Raw genomic sequence first — 21,525 nt, 5'->3', positions numbered from 1 at the left:
TTTTCAGCAATTGACAAAGCTAACTTGTTCATGACATGTACTCATTTCGTAATCTGGTGGTCACTTACCTAATCGGATTTTCACAAAGCGAACATTTTGCAGCTGTCAGCCTCACCTCAGTGATATGATGCTCACACTCCCGGGTTCGAAGGCGGTGGGAATGCACCACTGTCTGAGCTGTTGAAATCTGGATGAAGTGTGAGACCGAGGCCATGTCAAGCCTCTCGGATTCACGGGCACTATCGAAGAGCTGGAGAGCTTTACCCAGTGAGCTGCGGTCAATATTTATCCCCAGCCAACTTCACTAGAATAGATTATCTTCAAATTGCCTCTTTGCTCAGATGTAGGTTAATATCACAGCCGACATCCATTTCCTGGATTGGCTGATCACAGAGTTGGTATTCACCAAGCAACCCATGGATCACATGCAGTCCACAAGTACTTTCCTGCAGTACTTTTTATGTCGAACTGGATTGTTTTCTGTACCACACTATGATGATGAACTGACTTTCTAAGCCAGGGATTCCCACTTTGTGGGTCGTCATTTTGGCGTCACAAGTTCCTCCCGCTAAGAGCCAGTAGCGTTTTATTGTGAAGAGTCGTCTCTGGCGAGACAGTCTTGGAATCGTTTAGATTCCGCATGACATGGTCGTCCTTTTATTGCTGTGGTTTGGAATTCATAATCCATAGTAATGAGCTCCAAGGCCCCAACATTGTTCCCATCATTACTGACAAAACGACTGTGGGGAAAATCCTTCCTCGCTCTCACAACTCGACACTGCTCCCCTCCCTCCCACTGTCACCACTGTACCCATAGACAGCTCTCATGTGGTCCAATCAACATCACAATTGGCCCTCACTATTTGTCCGAGTAACATTGGGCAACACACACCCTCAGCGGTAGGAGACGATGCTGAGGTATAATTAAAAAGTTTTGCAAGGATATAAAATCATTGAGCAATCGTGCACAATATTTTGTTTGCATCTTTGAGAGCTGAAAAACAGTTTCAGCAACAGTGCATTGAGCAAGTCATTGAGCTCATTTATAAGCTTCTGACTGACATTACCCCTGATTATAAGCTTAGTTTGCTCTCAGATACTCATCTTGACAGAGAAAGTGCTAGGTCCAATTCCATTCCGTTATAACACATTTCTTGTCAGTTAATCATCGCAGAATGACAGGAGTAGTGGTAAAATCTGTTATGTTAACTGTCATAAACTTCCAACTGAATGAGTATGATTGACAGTCGAAGCCATATTCTGGAGCTGGAGGGGAGAATGACAGGGGAGTAATTGTACACTCAATAGTCATCAATGTATTTCTTAGTTGCAGACATGTCCAAATCAGCAATCGATATAACACAAACACCTATACCTATACCATTGCTTCTTTTATTGAAGTAAATGTCATTTAATTCAAGAACACCTTTTAGTTGTATAATAAAAACTGACACTCTTACTGGAGAGCATAAACGTCTGCAGTGTTCAAAGTTCTTTGAGGCACTTCAGTTAAGGTTACAGAAAAACCTGCAGCTTTTTTATTTCCTTATCACTTACAATTGAATGGCCAACACATTTCAAAAACACTGATCGAGCTTGCCTCTCTCTCCAATTTCACAATAATCTTACAAGTCAAATCTTTGTGGTACCTAATAAAACTATCTCACAGTAAAACAATAGTTGACACAGCAAGTAACAATGGCAGCCATTAAAAAAAAGACAAAATTCATCTTGTCCTTAAATTTACCAGGCTTCCAATTTACTGTCATTCGGTAATATTTTGTCGGCTGTTGGTTTTCTCTTGTGAATAAAGGTCTGCAAGTTTTGTAAAGCGGGGTCCCCAGTTAGTGAGGTAATCGTAATCCTGATCCGTGTCTGCAGTAACTGATTCCAAAGAGCTGAGGGATTCAGCTATGGAACAATTTCCTTCATAAGCGTATGTCACCAGGGAATCATAAGGAGGTGCACTGGGATCTGCATCGTTCTCCTGCAATCTCTGATCGATGAAGTCTCTGATGTCAGTGTTGTTTTGTACTATGATGGTCTGTCGCTGTGGCTGCTGGGTCTCTGGCTTGACGTCTCTGCGTAGCTGCACGTCTTCGATCAAGTCAGGTTTTCTCAGCGTGCTTATGTCAAAGGCTTGGGTGTCCTCCTCGCCACCTCCTTCGTCATCGTAACTGATCACGTTGTCTCGGATATCTTCTTTCGAAGTCATACAGATTTCCTTCTTTCTTTGTCTTCTCAATGCCACAAAGAGGACCACAATCACTGTGAAAAGTGGAGCGAGGTCAGAAATACATTTCAACGTAACAATAAACATACAAATAATGGACGGTATTCTCTAGTCTGCCGGCCGCGTGTCCCTCGGAGGGCAAGGGTGCGCTGCCGACGCAACGGAGAATCCCGTCCAATGATCCTTTATGACAAGAGGAGCCAAATCTTGTAACTACTGGGTGCACGTGATTTTTTTTCTTTGTTCTTGGATGGGATGTGGGCATTGCTGGCAAGGGCAGCGATTGTTGCTTATCACCTAATTTACCTTGAACTGAGGGGCTTTGCACACATTTCAGAGGGCAGTTAGGAGGCAAACGCATTGCGGTGGCTATGGAGTCAGATGTAGGCCAGACTAGGTAAGGATGGAACATTTCCTTCCTAAAGGACACTATGAACCAGTTGAGTTTTTATGACAATTATTTTATGGTCACCATCACCGAGACCAACTTTTCAATTCCAGACAATGAACTGAATTCAAATTCAGAATATTTGAAGCTTTTAAGCATTGTCCCTAGAATTCCATATAATTCCTGAAGTGCAAAAGGAGGTTATTTGGCCCATTGAGTCTGCACTCACCCTACCATCGTTGCCCCACCTAACCTGCACATCCCTGGACACTAAGGGACAATTTAGCACGGCCAATCCACCTAACCTGCACATCTTTGGACTGTGGGAGCGAACCGGAGCACCGGGAGGAAACCCACGCAGACACAGGGCGAAAGTGCAAAACTCCACACAGTGACCCAAGGACGGTATTGAACCCGGGACCCTGGAGCTGCGATGCAGCAGTGCTAACCATTGTGCCACCATGTCATCGTTATTTACCTGATTACTTGCCAGATATTCCTGTTAATGGGCTACGATCAATTAGATCTTGAACGATAGTTCATGTCCTTAATAAAATATTGGTCGTGTATTACTTCAAGACTTGTCCCACTCCATCACTGCAACTTCATCAGGAACTTTGGGGAGAAGTGTGAAATTGGGCAGGAACAGAGAGATGTTGGTCTCTGCTGTAATCTGCCTTTAAGGGAGAGCAGCATGTCATCACCAGAAGGGAAATGTGTCCTGCCATCCAGTCTCAGTTTCACTTTTGCCTCTGAGCGGAACATAGAACAGCTCTGTTGTCTTCATTCTTTCTATCCATGTATATCTGTTCGCATGCGCCTCGACTGAACTGAACCCATGATGTGTTTACCCAAACTCTATTGGGTGATTGGTGCCTTTGCATTCTTCTACAAACATAACATGGTGTTCAACGGTGGTTAACAGCACAGGTGCGACATGCTGAGCAGCCTGACATCATGCTGCATGGTTTGGGATGACGCTCAATGTTTTGGTCAGGCCTCAACGCGTTCACCGTGTCGGAGAGCGTTGAAATTAAAGCATGGTGACGGCACAGAGAAGCTTTGAAGACACAGAGCCAAGAAAATGTTTGAATAAAGAGCTGGTAAGTGGGTGGATCCCCCATGGTGAGATTGCGGCACACAGCCTATAGGTTCAGTGTGTGGGAAAGCGGGTGGAGTAACGAGCACTGGGTTAGCTTAGTTGGGAAGGTGAGTGATTAGGGTGTGGGCCACAGGGATGGTGAGCAAGAGAGAGTCAAATAAAAAAACCACAATCAAAGCCGTCATAAAAATTGGGCCAGAAAAGGTTGTGATTATAATGGACGGTTTCAAGCGTAGCTGAACAATAAATAGAATAAAACAAGGAGGAAGGTCACAGAGATATCGTCAAAATGTCCACAAACCTGTCCAGTTTGAGTTGGGAATCAGCTGACCTACGATCCAAATTCAAAATATTTAACCAATGTACTGAGCTGTGGGACTGAATTCTCCGCCGGCGGCATTCTCCGTTTTGCCGGCAGTCCGGGGGTTTCCCGACGGCGTGGGGCTGCCCCACAATTGGCAACCCCATTGACCAGTCGGCGAAAAGGAGAATCCCGACGGCCTGCCGCATCAGGAATCTGGGGCGGGATTCTCCGACCCCCCCGCCAGGCCGGAGAATCGCCAGGGGCTGGCGTGAATCCCGCCCCCGCCGGTTGCCGAATTCGCCATGGCGGAGCCCTACACGGGCCGGCGCGGAAGGAAGGAGTGCCCCCATGGCAAAGGCTCGCCCGCAGATCGGTGGGCTCTGATCAGGGGCCAAGCCACCGTGGGGGTCCCCCGGGGTCGTTCCCCCCCGCGCCTCCCCGAGGACCGCCCCAGCCGAATTACCTGCCAGGTCCTGCCGATCCATGAACTGAGTGATTCACGCTGGCGGGGCTGGCCAAAAACGGACAGCCGCTCGGCCCATCGGGGCCCAGAAAATTGCCGGGGGGGCCGCTGCCAACGGCCTCTGACCGGCGTGGTGTGAACCCCGCCCTCACCCGAAAAATGGCGGCGGAGAATACAGCATCCGGCGTGGGGTGGCGGGGCGAGATTTGCGCCGCCCCCTGGGGATTCTCCGACCCGGTGGGGGGTTGGAGACTTCCGCTGATGGAGTACATTCGAAGGCTGGTTCAGAAACCGGTTAAACTTTCATTTTCATCAACTGGAGTCCATGCCACTTCCAACAACAACCTACAGGATCGAGAGACCACTTTGGCAGCAGATTCAGAGAAAGCGGGATTGTACTGTGATTTTCCAAAGACAGGGCTAGCAGACACAATTGTTGAGACAGTGATCGCATCCACTCCCATGGAAGCTTTCCAGAAAAATCTGTTGTACAAGCCCAGAACATATGGTAACGAAGGCCAGCTCAACAATGGGCATGAGTGTAAAGTGATCCTCACAGGTCAACAAAGGTTACACATCCTAAATACAATCCCAAATGTTGCTGCACTTACTAGAAGACCTACAAGCCTAGCAAGATATGTGGAGGGTGTGGTCTTCTGCATGCACCAAGGAAATGCCCAACTTTCCTCAATTCTGCGAGGCATGTGGCAGAACGAGCCATCGGCAGCGCAGGAGAGCAAATGGTGATGAACAAAGAGCCGAGCACTGATCCATTCAGACTGTACACAGTGGCCACCTTCAAGCAGTAAGAATGACCATCCGGTATTCCATAAGAAACATATGCATAAGGTGATTGACAAACCAATAAATGACGGAAATGCGCATGACTAGACCAAGAGCAGTGAATGCAGGTTTTACACCATCAATCTTGTGGAAAACATACATGTTTCCACACCAACCAAAAACATACATGTCTCCATACCAACTGAAAACATACATGTCTCCATACCAACTGAAAACATACATGTCTCCACACCAGCCGAATCGATTGCCAAGATTAAAATGATCTGTCCGAAGAAAGTTGGCAACTGGTGGTTATTGGCCAAGATTGACACAGAGGCAAGTGCCAACATACTATCTCTGTGAATTCTAAAAGGCACATATTCAGAGACATGAGGGGCCGTGATAGAAACTACAGTTCTGCAATCTTTGGTGGACAACTGTTCACTAATTCCATGTTCAGGATCCACAGAACGAAGTCTTACAACACCAGGTTAAAGTCCAACAGGTTTGTTTCGATGTCACTAGCTTTCGGAACGCTGCTCCTTCCTCAGGTGAATGAAGAGGTATGTTCCAGAAACACATATATAGACAAATTCAAAGATGCCAAACAATGCTTGGAATGCGAGCATTAGCAGGTGATTAAATCTTTACAGATCCAGAGATGGGGTAACCCCAGGTTAAAGAGGGGTGAATTGTACCAAGCCAGGACAGTTGGTAGGATTTCGCAGGCCAGATGGTGGGGGATGAATGTAATGCGACATGAATCCCAGGTCCCGGTTGAGGCCGCACTCATGTGTGCGGAACTTGGCTATAAGTTTCTGCTCGGCGATTCTGCGTTGTCGCGGGTCCTGAAGGCCGCCTTGGAGAACGCTTACCCGGAGATCAGAGGCTGAATGCCCTTGACTGCTGAAGTGTTCCCCGACTGGAAGGGAATATTCCTGCCTGGTGATTGTTGCGCGATGTCCATTCATTCGTTGTCGAAGCGTCTGCATGGTCTCGCCAATGTACCACGCTTCGGGACATCCTTTCCTGCAGCGTATGAGGTAGACAACGTTGGCCGAGTCGCACGAGTACGTACCACGTACCTGGTGGGTGGTGTTCTCACGTGTAATAGTGGTATCCATGTCAATGATCTGGCACGTCTTGCAGAGATTGCCATGGCAGGGTTGTGTGGCGACACCACACAACCCTGCCATGGCAATCTCTGCAAGACGTGCCAGATCATCGACATGGATACCACTATTACACGTGAGAACACCACCCACCAGGTACGTGGTACGTACTCGTGCGACTCGGCCAACATTGTCTACCTCATACGCTGCAGGAAAGGATGTCCCGAAGCGTGGTACATTGGCGAGACCATGCAGACGTGCGACAACGAATGAACGGACATCGCGCAACAATCACCAGGCAGGAATGTTCCCTTCCAGTCGGAGAACACTTCAGCAGTCAAGGGCATTCAGCCTCTGATCTCCGGGTAAGCGTTCTCCAAGGCGGCCTTCAGGACGTGCGACAACGCAGGATCGCCGAGCAGAAACTTATAGCCAAGTTCCGCACACATGAGTGCGGCCTCAACCGGGACCTGGGATTCATGTCACATTACATTCATCCCCCACCATCTGGCCTGCAAAATCCTACCAACTGTCCTGGCTTGATGCAATTCACACCTCTTTAACCTGGGGTTACCCCATCTCTGGATCTGTAAAGATTTAATCACCTGCTAATACTCGCATTCCAAGCATTGTTTGGCATCTTTGAATTTGTCTATATATGTGTTTCTGGAACATACCTCTTCATTCACCTGAGGAAGGAGCAGCGTTCCGAAAGCTAGTGACATCGAAACAAACCTGTTGGACTTTAACCTGGTGTTGTAAGACTTAGTACTGTGCTCACCCCAGTCCAACACCGGCATCTCCACATCACAGGATCCACAGGGCTGCAGTGCAAGTCCAACTGATGCTCTCGATTGTCACAGATGTTCGACATCATGAAGATTAAAGACCCGGAATGCTGCAACCTCATACTAGTAACAATCCACGGAATCAGTCTCACCTCATAAGGCAGCACGGTAGCATTGTGGATAGCATAATTGCTTCACAGCTCCAAGGTCCCAGGTTCGATTCCGGCTTGGGTCACTGTCTGTGCGGAGTCTGCACATCCTCCCCATGTGTACGTGGGTTTCCTCCGGGTGCTCCGGTTTCCTCCCACAGTCCAAAGATGTGCAGGTTAGGTGGATTGGCCATGATAAATTGCCCTTAGTGTCCAAAATTGCCCTTAGTGTTGGGTGGGGTTACTGGGTTATGGGGATAGGGTGGAGGTGTTGACCTTGGGTAGGGTGCTCTTTCCAAGAGCCAGTGCAGACTTGATGGGCCGAATGGCCTCCTTCTGTACTGTAAACAAAAAGTTTTTTAATTCTATGAAACGTCATCACTCACGCATTGGCATAGATTGGACAAGAAGACACGCACTAGACAGTCTTTTGGCTGGGTATGAACAATAATATTGAAATTGTCGTCAAGAAGTGTGAGGCCTGTCAAGAGCATCTGCCAAGTCAGCATAAAAACATGAAGTCTTAATCCAAAATTACATCCAACCTCTTTCATTTCCATGGCAGGACGGCATCATCATCTACATTACCAAGTACCCCTTCGTTCAACAATTGAACAATATGTCAAGCATAATTGTTGCATGCACCCTAAGCGCTATTTTCTGTTAATTTGGTGTGTCAAGTCTGCTGTTAGGAGAACAGATTCACATCCAGGATCCCAGAGAAGGTATGTGGCAACAGGCCAAAGTGACAAGGATTTCTTCAGGATCAAGGTCCAATGAAACCATTCCACACAAGAGTGGAATGGAAAGGTGTAACCAAGAGCAAATCAGATCCATTCCAGATCCTCAGCTGCCATTTGGTCCTATTGCATCTAGTACAACATTCAAAATGCAGCCAGCAACAACATCCAAGATCGCAGATCACCACGAGAAATTAAACAAACCTCCAGACAAGGTGACCTTTACGAGATCTGGATGTACCAGTCAATTAACTCTACACTTTGGAGACTCATAGATTCTTCTGTTCTGGAAAGTAAACATATTTGATGAGAAGTGGGGGAGGGGGTTGTTGTAAGGCATAGCAGCATGTCATCACGAGAACCATGGAAGCATGGAATCCTTGCAGTGCAGAAGGAGGCCATTCAGCCCATCGAGTGTGCACAACCCTCTGAAAGAGCACCCCACCTAGGTCCACTCACCCGGCCTATCCTCATAGCCCCACCTAACTTACACATGCTTGGACACTGAGGGGCAATTTTAGCATGGGCAATCCACCTAACCTGCACATCTTTGACACTGGGTGGGAAATATGTCTTGTGATCCAGTCTCAGTTTCACTTTTGCCTGTGAGCATAATATAGCACAGCGCTGATGTCGCCAAGCTTTCTATCCATGTGTATCTGTTTTCTGTTTAAACAAATGAATCTACAATGAGTTTATACAATGCCTTGTGAGTGATTGGGGCCCTTATTCCATTGTAAAAATACAAAAGAACATAAGAACATAAGAACTAGGAACAGGAGTAGGCCATCTGGCCCCTCGAGCCTGCTCCGCCATTTAATGAGATCATGGCTGATCTTTGTGGACTCAGCTCTACTCTCCGGCCCGTACACCATATCCCCGAATCCCTTTATTCTTTCGAAAGGCATCTATCTTTTTCTTAAAAACGTTTAAAGAAGGAGCCTCAACTGCTTCACTGGGCAAGGAATTCCAGAGATTCACAACCCTTTGGGTGAAGAAGTTCCTCCTACACTCCGTCCTAAATCTACCTCCCCTTATTTTGAGGCTATGCCCCCTAGTTCTGCTTTCCCCGACCAGTGGAAACAACCTGCCCGCATCTATCCTATCTATTCCCTTCATAATTTTATATGTTTCAATAAGATCTCCCCGCATCCTTCTAAACTCCAATGAGTACAGTCCCAGTCTACTCAACCCCTCGTCATAATCGAATCCCCTCAACTCTGGGATCAACCTAGTGAATCTCCTCTGCACTCCCTCCAGTGCCAATATGTCATTTCTCAGGTAAGGAGACCAAAACTGAACACAATACTCCAGATGCGGCCTCACCAACACCCTATACAATTGCAGCATAACCTCACTAGTCTTGAACTCCATCCCTCTAGCAATGAAAGACAAAACTCGGTTAGCCTTCTTAATCACCTGTTGCACCTGCACACCAACTTTTTGCGACTCGTGCACCAGCACACCCAGGTCCCTCTGCACAGCAGCATGTTTTAACATCTTACCGTTTAAATAATAATCCATTCTGCTGTTATTCCTCCCAAAATGGATAGCCTCACACTTGGCAACATTGAATTCCATCTGCCAGACCCTAGCCCATTCACCTAACCTATCCAAATCCTTCTGCAGACTTCCGGTATCCTCTGCCCTTTTTGCTTTACCACTCATCTTAGTGTCGTCTGCAAACTTTGACACATTGCACTTGGTCCCCAACTCCTATACTACAATAGTATCAGGTCATTTTGTCTTTGTTTCTTTAGTTATCCCTAGAGGTTCCAGTGGACATGCAGAGACACAATGGCAGCAGCCCCGTCAGCTGACTTGGTAGTTACATTTCTCAAAGAGCAATCTTACAGTAGTTGTTTGGGTGCAAAACTGTACAATCCGTAAAAAGCTAAATTAAACTTCAAGTATCAAAGGCTGTGACAAATTTCCCTTTTATTGAAATACCATGGTTTGTATCAAAGATGGAATTTCCATAAAGATCATTGACAGAAAATTGTTACCTCTTAAATGACAAATTCTACAGCAGTGTCTCCCTGTTCCAATTTATTAGTCAATTCTCAGAACTGGTCAATATTTGCCCAACGCATCACACAAGCTTGCCACCCCCACTTTGATTCAGTCTACACCTCCCGCTGCCTCAGGAAGGCTGACAGCATTATCAGAGACCCCTCCCACCCAGGCATTGCCTTCTTCCAGACCCTTCCATCAGGCAGAAGGTGCAGAAGTCGGACGACCCGCACATCCAGACATAGGAACAGCTTCTTCCCCACAGCTACAAGACTCCTCAACGACTCCCCCTCGGACTGATCTGTTCCCTGTAAGAACACTATTCACGACGCCCTATGCTGCTCTTGCTCATGTATTTGCTTTGTTTGGGCCCTTGTTCCGCACTGTAACCAATCACTGTTTGTCGATGTACCATTTGTCAATGTTCTCTGTTGATTATTGTTTTGTCTACTATGTCCGTACTGTGTACGTTCCCTCGGCCGCAGAAAAATACTTTTCACTGTACTTCGGTACATAGAATCATAGAATTTACAGTGCAGAAGGAAGCCATTCGGCCCATCAAGTCTGCACTGCCCCTTGGAAAGAGCACCCAACTCAACTTGTGGCCTCCACCCCTATCTCTGAAACCCAGTAACCCCACTTACATGTGACAATAAACCAAATCAATCAATCAACCAATATTTTACCCTTTCCCCATGATTATTTATTCTGAGGAACTTCTTTAGTGGAAAAGTGGAGAAACAAGGTTGTAAAATTCTCCATGGTGAGCGTTCGTGCTGTTCCTTGATAAGGTTCAGAAGGCTCTTAAAGGAGGATGAGTTGTCATTCCCACTTTCCACCTTAGTTGGGATAGATTGATAAGATAAACTCACAGATGCCAGAACTTGTACTATTTGCAACAAGTCCTGTATATCAAAGGATTTAAACTCGGAAGATGTGCTTTCTGACTTAAAAAAGAATATTTGTTTTAACTTTACACCAAATTGCCTACCGAATGAAAACTGTGAAAGCTGTGCAGCCTCCAGTCCATCTAATCACTCAGTCAATGAGTAGTCGGCATCGTAGAAATGATTTATGATCCATTTTTGGGAACTTAACCAGATTTTAGAAGGATTAAAGTTTGTCGGTAATTGGGACTTTGGACTAATTTCAATAATTTGGATGAGGTAAAGGTGCCTTCTGCACCCCCAAGAGGAAGGTGGTCCATTACTGGAGGGTGAATTTTGAACATCATTAGCAGAAGCCCTAAGGTAAGTCCAGGAAAGGAAAGGAAAGACAATGGGAAGGGTGACCGTGGCCCACAATGGCAGTTCTCAAAAGTGCGGTGGAACCTGGGTGACCAAACTTTTTTTTTAAGTAAGTACTAAGTTTTTGTTGGTGGCCCAAGAGATTTCTGAAGATTTTTAAGCAGAGCAGGTCCAGAGCCTAATTTAACCGAGAGGGCACAAAACAGGCAATAGGCCTCTCAATCTCACATCTAAGGTGTCTACCTACCAGGGACACATGAAGAATGGTGCAATGCAATATAGGGTCAGGTGCCTTTCGGGTGCCCTTAGCATGGTAGCGCACTCAGAAACAAAGATCGGGTTCTCACACAGCTGGTATTTCTACGTTTCTAGTTTAATACGGGAGCTATAACTAAAAACCTCACAGTTAGATTTTCCACTATTGGACAAACAGCACCAAAGGAACATGTGTTGATGTTAAAGCACATCTGTCTCATAACTCTCAGATTAGATCAAGGTGAGAACAACAACTACTTGCATTTATATCAAAGAACCGCTATGGTGCAGAATTGGACATTCGGCCCATCGTGTCAGCACCGTCTCTCCAAACTCATGACTTAGTGCCTTTCCCCTGCCTTTTCTCCACAGCCCTGCACATTGTTTCCATTCAAATAATCATCCAATGTCCTCTTTAATGCCTCGATTGAACCTGCCTCCCCCACACTTCCAGGCCGTGCGTTCCAGACCTCAAATCACTGTTGTGAAATTTTTTTTTCTCACATCACATTTGCTTCTTTTGCAAATCACTTGAAACCTCTGCCTCCTCGTTCTTGATCTTTTTACAAGTGGGAACCATTTCTCCTTATCTACTCTGTCCAGCAACCTCGTGGTTTTGTTCACCACGGCAACACGGTAGCACAAGTGGATAGCGCTGTGGCTTCACAGCGCCAGGGTCCCAGGTTCAATTCCGCGCTGGGTCACTGTCTGTGCGGAGTCTGCACGTTCTCCCTGTGTCTGCGTGTGTTTACTCCGGGTGCTCCGGTCACCTCCCACAGTCCAAAGATGTGCAGGCTAGGTGGATTGGCCACGATAAATTGCCCTTAGTGTCCAAAAAGGTTAGGAGGGGTTATTGGGTTACAGGGATAGGGTGAAAGTGAGGGCTGAAGCGGGTCGGTGCAGACTCGATGGGCTGAATGGCCTCCTTCTGCACTGTATGTTCTATGTTCACTATGTTCTATCAAATCTCCTCTTCGCCTTCTACTCTCCGAGGAGAACAATCTCAACCTCTCCAATCTATCCTCATAACTGAAGTTTCTCATCCCTGGAAACGTTCTCGTAAACGTTCTTCTGTACTCTCTGCAATGCATTCATATCCTTTCTGTAGTGTCGTGCACAGAATTGTACACAATGAAACCCAGGATGTTTCCAAGAAGGAAATAGATTTAACTCTTGGGTCTAAAGGGATCAAAGAATATGGGGGGAAGGGGGAATAAGTTATTGAGTTGGATGATCAGCTATGATCATAATGATTGGCGGAACGGGCTCGAATGACCTCCTCCTGCTCCCATGTTCTATGTTCCTATGTATATGGTATGCTTTATTAACTGTTCTCTTCACCTTCAATGATCTATGCACAGATACACTTAGGCCCCTCTGCTCCTGCACCTCCTTAGACATTGCACTCCTTATCTTATATTGTCTCTCCACATTCTTCCTCCCAAAATTCATCACCTCACATTTCTCCGCATCTGCCACCTATCTGCCCAGTCCACCAACTTGTCTATGTTCTTTTGAAGTTCCACATTGTCCTCCTCACAGTCTACGATACTTCCAAGTTTTAAGTCATCTGCAAACTTTAAACTGTCCCCTGCACAGCAAGATCCAGATCATTAATATAGCATCATTAGCATATTAAAATATCCCAAGGTGCTTCAAGTGGGTGATATCAATCAAAATTTGACATGAGCCATGTAAGAATAGTTTAGCCAAAAGCTGGATCAAGGAGGTAAATTTTAAGTGGAAAGGAGGAAAGAGAGATGGAGAGGCAGGGAGGCTTCGGAAGGGGATTCCCTAAGCCTAGAACCCAGGCGGCTGAAGGTATGACACCAAATGTGGAGTAATTAGAATCAAGGATGCTCATGGGGTCAGAATTAGAAGAGTGAAGAGATCTTGGAAGCTTGTGGGACTGGAGAGGATTACCGAGATAGGGCAGATTGTTATGTTTCAAATTTGGCTTACTTTAACTTTGTGATGTCAAAGTCAAACAAAGCTCTTAAGTTATTGAGGCTCAAGTTTAGTTCAATAAATATCCAAGTTAACTACACAATCAGAAATGTTTCCGTTCCTCCTTTGCTTCCTGTGGGACACATGACTAAACATGAGATAGGATCCTTATTGGCATATAGCTGGTTATAATGAAGAGCCCTAATGTCGAATGGAATTTTAATTTGAACTTACTAAATGTCATTGGTGACTGAGCGTTACTATAGTAACATGGACCAGGGTTAGACTCACCAAGGAGTATAATGATGCAAAGTAGGATTGCTATCAATGCCTCTGTGCTCAAGCCCACTGGCAGAAAGATTGCTTCTACATTGCAAGACAAGATTGTGCCATCCACATCACAGCCGCAGACTCGAATAGTCAATGTGTTTGTGCTGCTTTGTATAGGGTGATCACTGTCTGAGATCACAACAGGAAGGAAATAGAGCTCCAGTTGCCTGCGACTGTAGCCATTTCTCTTGGGTAAGATTCCAGCTGTGTTGTCTGTGATACACACAAAAGCAAAGTTAAAATCATGCACTGAATGAAAAAAGACGAAACACCATTGAGACAGAACACTTTTGACGTAGCAACACATTAAAAAAAAAATATTCACTCGTGGGATATGAGCATTTGCGGATGAGGCCTTCATCTATTGTCTGCCCTCAGTTGTTCCCTGAGCAGGTGGTGTCGAGGTGCCTCCTTGAGCCACTTAAGTAACCTCCATCGTGAAATGCTGTGCTGTGGCTTTTTAGATTCTTCCAGCAGAAGTAAGACAGGCCTATTGTGCTACTGTGTGCTTCTAGTAATCACTGAGCATTAAGAGTCTGCAATAGGTCTGTGCAAGGTACTTTATACTGGCTCAAGATAACTGCTGAGTAGTGAAATGAGAAATGGCACAGAGTCACAGATAAGGCATTACATGCTTTTTAAGTACACTATTACATGTTAGTCCTCTGCAAGGAATCTCCATATTTTATCATCTCCTAGCGCTTTAAATGTAATGGTTTCAAACATTCACTCTGTAAAGCAGCAAAAGATTAGCAAAGCATGAACGCAGTTAAATGTGACCATTTATTTCTGGTGATTACAGTAAGACAACTTTAGCTAAGTTTTTTTTAACACATTAATCCTTTTACAAGTTCAAACCAATTCTGAGAGATGGGCAATTGCATTTGATTGCATTTTAACTCTGGCAACGCTCACTTTTTCCACACAAGAAGTGCATTTTAGGGCAGCACGGTGGCGCAGTGGGTTAGCCCTGCTGCCTCACGGCGCCGAGGTCCCAGGTTCGATCCCGGCTCTGGGTCACTATCCGTGTGGAGTTTTCACATTCTCCCCGTGTCTGCGTGGGTTTCGCCCCCACAACCCAAAGATGTGCAGGGTAGGTGGATTGGCCACGCTAAATTGCCCCTTCATTGGAAGAAATGAATTGGGTACTCAATTTATTTTTTTTAAAGTGCATTTTAATTCAAAAACAATAAGTGTTCATTTGCACTGCTCAGTAAATGGTAATTGTTAAATTTAAACTGGATTTCTACATCTCACAGAGGGCTGGGAAGAAAACAGCAACTTGTGACATAAGCAAATCATTTCTTTCCAGGCTAAAATAAATGTTTTAATTTTATTTGTGTTGCATCTTTGACTCCTGAGGTACTGGCTAACACAGCGGCGTTAGGAGTAGCTCGTTCGGAGATTATTATCAATGTATTTCAGAGCTCATATACAGGCACTGCACATGCAAAATGTGCCCTTCCTTCATGGTGCACACTGTTCGAGAACAAGCAAAGACGCCTGAACATATGCAGGTAGACGATCTTTACTGCAGCAAAATGTATTTGCATAATACATGCAAAATAGATACATTTGCAGCACTGAATATTTTTCCTTATATGATTTTAACTCCGAATATATTTACCACCACATATTCTTTTCATAAATTAATTTCTGTGAAGCGATTCAGCAGTGGAAAGGTCAGGAAACATAGAAGTAATTATTCATTCCACTGAGATTCTCTTCGGCGAGGAAATTGCTTGATTCTCGGTTATAATGTGCAAGGCCATATTATGTATCCCTTTACACCTTTATCTCACTGCTTTCATGTTCCAATACAACCCCTTTGAATGCAACGAAACAGATGACATTTATTGTTGATCGATAAGCTATTGAAACATGCAGTTATTAATTTTGGGTATTATTTCATCCATGAGAGATGATGGACAGATAGCAAAGATCCATTTGCGTGAGCTGCCTTCACTTGGTGCATCATTGCTGATGCTTGTGAAGGCCAACCCTCGAAAGGCAGGTTCTGCCACAAGCTCATGATACTGCCTATTGATGTTGGGGGTTATTTTTTCAGCATCAGTGCCTGTCGTCAAGCAGCTGCAGCCAACGTGGTCGTGAACACCAGCCCACAGGAGGAGTTGGTATTTCCCTCCTCCACCAGCTAGTGACTCCCGGCTACAAATGTTGATGTTTTGGGTCTTCATGGCACACTTGCAGGCATCCTTGACGCAGTGCCTTGGATGCCACATTGGCTATCTGGCTCCGGCTACCTCATCATCTAGAAGGCCCTTGGGTATATGACGTCTTGGGTATATGACGGTGGGTGTGCGCGATCCATTGAAGCCAGCTCAGTTTGGTGAGTGGCAACGCGCTTGGGAGCTCCACCTGTGAGAGGACCGCCTCGTTCATGATTCTGTCCTGCCAAAGGGCAGCACGGTGGCGCAGTGGGTTAGCCCTGCTGCCTCACGGCGCTGAGGTGCCAGGTTCGATCCCGGCTCTGGGTCACTGTCTGTGTGGAGTTTGCACATTCTCCCCATGTTTGCGTGGGTTTCGCCCCCACAACCCAAAAGATGTGCAGGGTAGGTGGATTGGCCACGCTAAATTGCCCCTTAATTGGGAAAAATGAATTGGGTACTCTAAATATATATTTTTTAATGATCCTGTCCTGTCACGATGCCCAGAATGTGCCACAGGCAGTGACGATGGAAATTATTGAACTAGGTTTTCCTGACAGCTGTACGTTACCCATGTTTCACAGCTATAGATCAAGGTGCTACACAGGCTGTAGAAACCTGCTTGGTCTGAAGGGTCACTCTGGTGTTATCCCGTGCATGTTATCTAAATTAGCCAAAAGTGGCAGCTGCTTTCCTAATGTGTATATTGAGCTCTACATAATCCAAAATCATTACGCTATAAGAAAAAGGGGACGGTATAGACTGCAGTAACTATTCACTCCCAAGCATCATGATGAAGGACTTTGCTAAGGTCAAACTTAACCAGTGTACACGGAAGCACAGTGCAGTTTCCATGCCTGCAGAGCTACTGTGGACAAAATCTTCTCCATATACCAGCTACACGAGAAGTGGAGGGAATAGGGGGTGGGATTCTCCACCCCCACGCCGAAGTGGCCGCGCCGTCGTGAACGCCGTCGAGGTTCACAATGGCGCGGAACGGCCCCGGTCCCGACCGATTCAGGCCCTGACAATGGGCCAGTATCGGGGTCGCGTCATCTACACGCGCCAGGCCTTATCGCCCGCGTAAAAGCGACATAACGGACGTCATCCGTGCATGCACGGTTGCCGTCCTCTCTAAGTCCGCCCCGCAAGAAGATGGGGGATGGATCTTGCGGGGCCGCGGAAGGAACGAGAGCCTCCTTCAGAGAGGACGGCCCGACGATCGGTGGGCACCGATCGCGGGCCACCCCACATTCCAGGTGAAGCCCGGTGCAGGATCCCCCCTTGCCCCCCCACAGGCCGCCCCCCCAGCGTTCACGCACCGCCCACGACTGCAGCGACCAGGTGTGGGCGGCGCCGGGGGAACCCGCCATTTTGGCCTGGCCGCTCGGCCCATCCGGGCCTGAGAATAGCGGGGGTGCCGGAGAATCGCCAATTTCGGTGTCTCCAGCGATTCTCTGGCCTGCGGCCCGCGAAACTCGACCGGGCCGTTCCCGCCGCTTGGGAGAATCGCGGGAGGGCGTCGGACCGGCGTCCCCGGAAATTTTGGCGGCCCAGGCGATTCTCCCAACCGGCGTGGGAGCGGAGAAACGCACCCAGGATGTACCTCTGTCCCGAATTTTGGCAGTTCTCGCTGAGGTATTGAATACTGTTAGCAGAGCAGGGTTCCACAAGATACTGGGAAAAATAGTCCATCCACAAAATTCCTCAGTCTCATTCACTGCTTCCATGTCAACATACACGGCACTGTCTAGTTTGATGGCTCCACTTCTGATAGTTTCAGGGTGAAGAATAGAGTGAAACAGGGTTGTGTCCCAGCCCCCACTCTGTTTTGTATCCTGACCTTTGCCTTCCCTAAGATAAAGAGTTCGGTCTGACAGCAAGCTTCACAAACTATCAAGACTGAAAGCAAAGACAAAAACACATTGGGCGCAATTCCCCCAAAAGATGACTGTGGGCGCGACCTTCCCAAAGTGAACATAGTCCCCCCGCGAGCGTGTTCAGCCGCCTGTTTCCTGGCGCTCGCAGTGGCGAGAAACACATGGCTATTCAACGTGACTCGCTTTGAATAAGGGGCCTGCAGAGGGAACACGCATGGTCGAGGCCGCCCAGGTCCAGCTTCTTTACAATGGGGAGTTGCCATTCGGGACACCTCCCCCCCACCCTGCCCCGAACGCAACACGGGATAGTCCCTGGGCGCCCCGCACCCACCCAACACCCGGCAACCCCGGCCCAATCATGATCACGCACAAAATGCCAGTTTGACACCTAGGCAGTGCCAACCTGGCACCCTGACAGTGTCCCTACCAGCTGGCAGTGACACCTGGGCACGTTCACAGTGCCAGGCTGGCCCCCTCATGGCATTGCTAGGCCTCCGATTTGGAGACCCCCACCAGTGCTGTTCTGCCTGGCCCCCATTTGTGGAGACCAGTGCTAAACAGCACTCACCCGAGGTCCCGAGGCAAAGGGATTGAATCCCAAAGCCTTGAGTGTTGTTGGAGCTGCCCTCATCCAGGCAAGTGGAGAGTATTCCATCACACTGCTGACTTGTGGCTGGTAGATGGTGGACAGGCTTTGGGGATTCTTGTAGCCACAGTGTTTATATAGCCAGTCCAGTTCAGATTCTGGGCAACGGTTACTCCCAGGATGTTGGGAGTGGGGATTCATTAATGGGAATGCCATTGAATGTCATGGGGTGATGGTTATATTCACTCTTGTTGGTGGTGGTCATTGCTTGGCCCTAAGTATGGCATGAATGTCACTCGGCACAAGTCAGTCCAAAGCTGGATATTGTTCAGGTCTTGGTGCATTTGGACATGGACCGCTTCAGTATCTGATGAGTCATGACTGGTGCTAAACATCAGTGAACAGCCCCACGTCTGACCTTCTGATACAGGGAAGGTCATTGATGATGCAGCTGAAGATGATTGGCACGGGACCCTACTCTGAGGAACTGCTGCAGTGATGTGCTGGAACTGAGATTTAGATGTCCAACCACCTCAATCATCTTCCTTTGTGCTAAGCATGACGCCAACCATTGGAGGGCTTTCCCCCTGATTTCCATTGACTCTAGTTTTGCTCGGGCTCCTGGAAGCCATACTCGGTTAAATGCTGCCTTGATGTCAGAGACCTAGTCTGTGCCTTTGGAAGGCTTAGAAAAGTCAGGTGGTGAGTTTCTCATTATAGAATTCCAAGTCTTTTCGCAGGAAGAATAAATAAGAAGCTCATTATCTCAATGGTGAGAGACTGCAGAGCTCTGAAATGCAGAGGGATCTGGTCGTCCTAGTGCATGAATCACAAAAAGGCGAGACACAGGTACAGCGAGTAATTAGGAAAGTTAATAGAATGTGATCATGTATTATGTTGGGAATTGATTACAAAAGTAGGGAGGTTATGCTTCAGTTGTACAGGGCATTGGTGAGACGACATATGGAGTATTGCACACAATATTTGTCTCCTTATTTAAGGAAAGATGCAAATGTGTTAGAAACAGTTCAGAGTCGGGTTATTCAACTAATACCAGGAATGGGTGGGTTGTCTTCTGAGGAAAGGTTGGAGAGTTTACCTCTGCATCCACTGCATATTAGAATAGTAAGAGGCAACTTGATCGAAGCCCTTAAGATCTTTTAAGAGCGAAGTCTTACAACACCAGGTTAAAGTCCAACAGGTTTGTTTCGATGTCACTAGCTTTCGGAGCGCTGCTCCTTCCTCAGGTGAATGAAGAGGTCTAATCCAGAAACACATATATAGACAGATTTAATCACCTGCTAATGCTCGCATTCCTAGCATTGTTTGGCATCTTTGAATTTGTCTATATATGTGTTTCTGGATCAGACCTCTTCATTCACCTGAGGAAGGAGCAGCGCTCCGAAAGCTAGTGACATCGAAACAAACCTGTTGGACTTTAACCTGGTGTTGTAAGACTTCGTACTGTGCTCACCCCAGTCCAACGCCGGCATCTCCACATCACGATCTTTTAAGAACCTGAGGGGTATTGACAGGATGGAAAGGGTCCAGAGGAGGTTCACAAGAATGATCCCCGAAGTAAAGAGCTTGTCATATAAGGAGCGGGTGAGGACTCTGGGTCTGTACTCGTTGGAGTTTAGAAGGGTGAGGGGGAATCTTATTGAAACTTACATGATACTGAGAGGCCCGGATAAAGTGGACGTGGAGAGGATGTTTCCACCAGTAGGAGAAACTAGAACCCAAGGGCACAGTCTCAGACTGAAGGGACAATTCTATAAAACTGAGATAAGGAGGAATTTCTTCAGCCAGAGGATGGTGAATCTGTGGAACTCTTTGCCGCAGAAGGCTGTGGAGGCCAAATCACTGAGTCTCTTTAAGACAGAGATAGATAGGTTCCTGATTAATAAGGGATTCGGGGGCTATGGGGCGAAGGCAGGAGAATGGGGATGAGAAAATATCAGCCAGGATTGAATGGCGGAGCAGACTCGATGGGTCGAATGGCTGAATTCTGCTCCTATGTCTCATGGTCTTAGGGTTGTATGTGGAGAGGATGCTTCCTCTTGTCAGAGAATCTAGAACGAGAGTCACTTTTTAATAATAAGGGGTCGCTCATTTAAGATAGAGATGAGGAAAAAATATTTCTCGCAACAAAGTCCAGAGTCTCTGGAACTCACTTCTTCAATAGACAGTGAAAATAGAGTCTTTGAATATTTTTAATGCAGAGCTAAATAGATTCCTGATTAATAAGGGGGTGAAAGTTTATTGAGGTGGGCAGGAATGTGGGGTTGTAATTACAATCAGATGAGCAGCGGCCTTATTGAATCATGGAGCAGACTCAAGGGGCTGAGCGACTTCCTCCTGACCATAATTTATACGTCCGTCTGTAAGGAAGCCTCGAACTTGCTCTTGTAGCCACAGTTTTAATGTGACTAGTCCTGTTCCGTTTCTGGTCAATGATAACCCCCAGGGTGTTGATAGTGGGGGATTCAGTGATGGTAATGCCATTGAAACCAAGAGGGGATGATTGGATTTTTTCTGGTTTGCGATGATCATTGCTCAGCACTTGTGTGGCATGAATGTTAATTGCCACTTGTCAGCCCAAGCCTGGATACTGTCCAGGTCTTGCAGCAGAAGGACATTAATTGCTTCAGTATCTGAGGAGTGTGAACTGTGCTGAACATTGTCCAGTCATCAGCGAACATTCCCACTTCTGACCTTATGATGGAAGGAAGGTAATTGATGAAACAGTGAAGATGGTTCCGTTGTTTGGGGAATCGCTCAGCTCTGTCTACCACTTGCTCCTTTCACTGGAACACGAGTAGTCCTGTGTTGCCCCTTCACCAGGTTGATACCTCATGTTTAAGCCTGCCTGGTTCGGCTCCTGGTCTGCCCTCCTGCACTCTTCACTGAACCATTGACTCCTTTGACAGAGAATCAATGTTTTAGAACATAGAACATAGAACAATACAGCGCAGTACAGGCCCTTCGGCCCACGATGTTGCACCGAAACAAAAGCCATCTAACCTACACTATGCCA

The 21,525-nt window shown here is 46.8% G+C and overlaps 1 protein-coding gene across 8 annotated transcripts in view; it reads right to left on the bottom strand.

Moving 5' to 3' along the window:
* Positions 1–1,374: 1,374 nt before the first annotated feature.
* The window catches only part of LOC140425632 (cadherin-12-like), a 774,748-nt gene continuing 754,597 nt past the window's right edge, over positions 1,375–21,525 (bottom strand). For 7 of the 8 annotated variants that reach the window (XM_072510140.1, XM_072510141.1, XM_072510137.1 and 4 more), the window contains 2 exons: positions 13,816–14,067; positions 1,375–2,268 (listed from right to left, as the gene is read on the bottom strand). In XM_072510140.1, coding sequence (XP_072366241.1) covers positions 1,766–2,268; positions 13,816–14,067 — 755 coding nt within the window. In that variant the 3' untranslated portion in view covers positions 1,375–1,765. The remainder of the gene's footprint in view (positions 2,269–13,815; positions 14,068–21,525) is intronic. The other variant, XM_072510143.1, reaches the window with a different exon arrangement.

This window comes from Scyliorhinus torazame, chromosome 6 (assembly GCF_047496885.1).
Source record: "Scyliorhinus torazame isolate Kashiwa2021f chromosome 6, sScyTor2.1, whole genome shotgun sequence".
NCBI lineage: Eukaryota > Metazoa > Chordata > Chondrichthyes > Carcharhiniformes > Scyliorhinidae > Scyliorhinus > Scyliorhinus torazame.
Note: the sequence above shows the minus strand (reverse complement) of the source record. Positions and strands in the feature narration are given on the sequence as shown.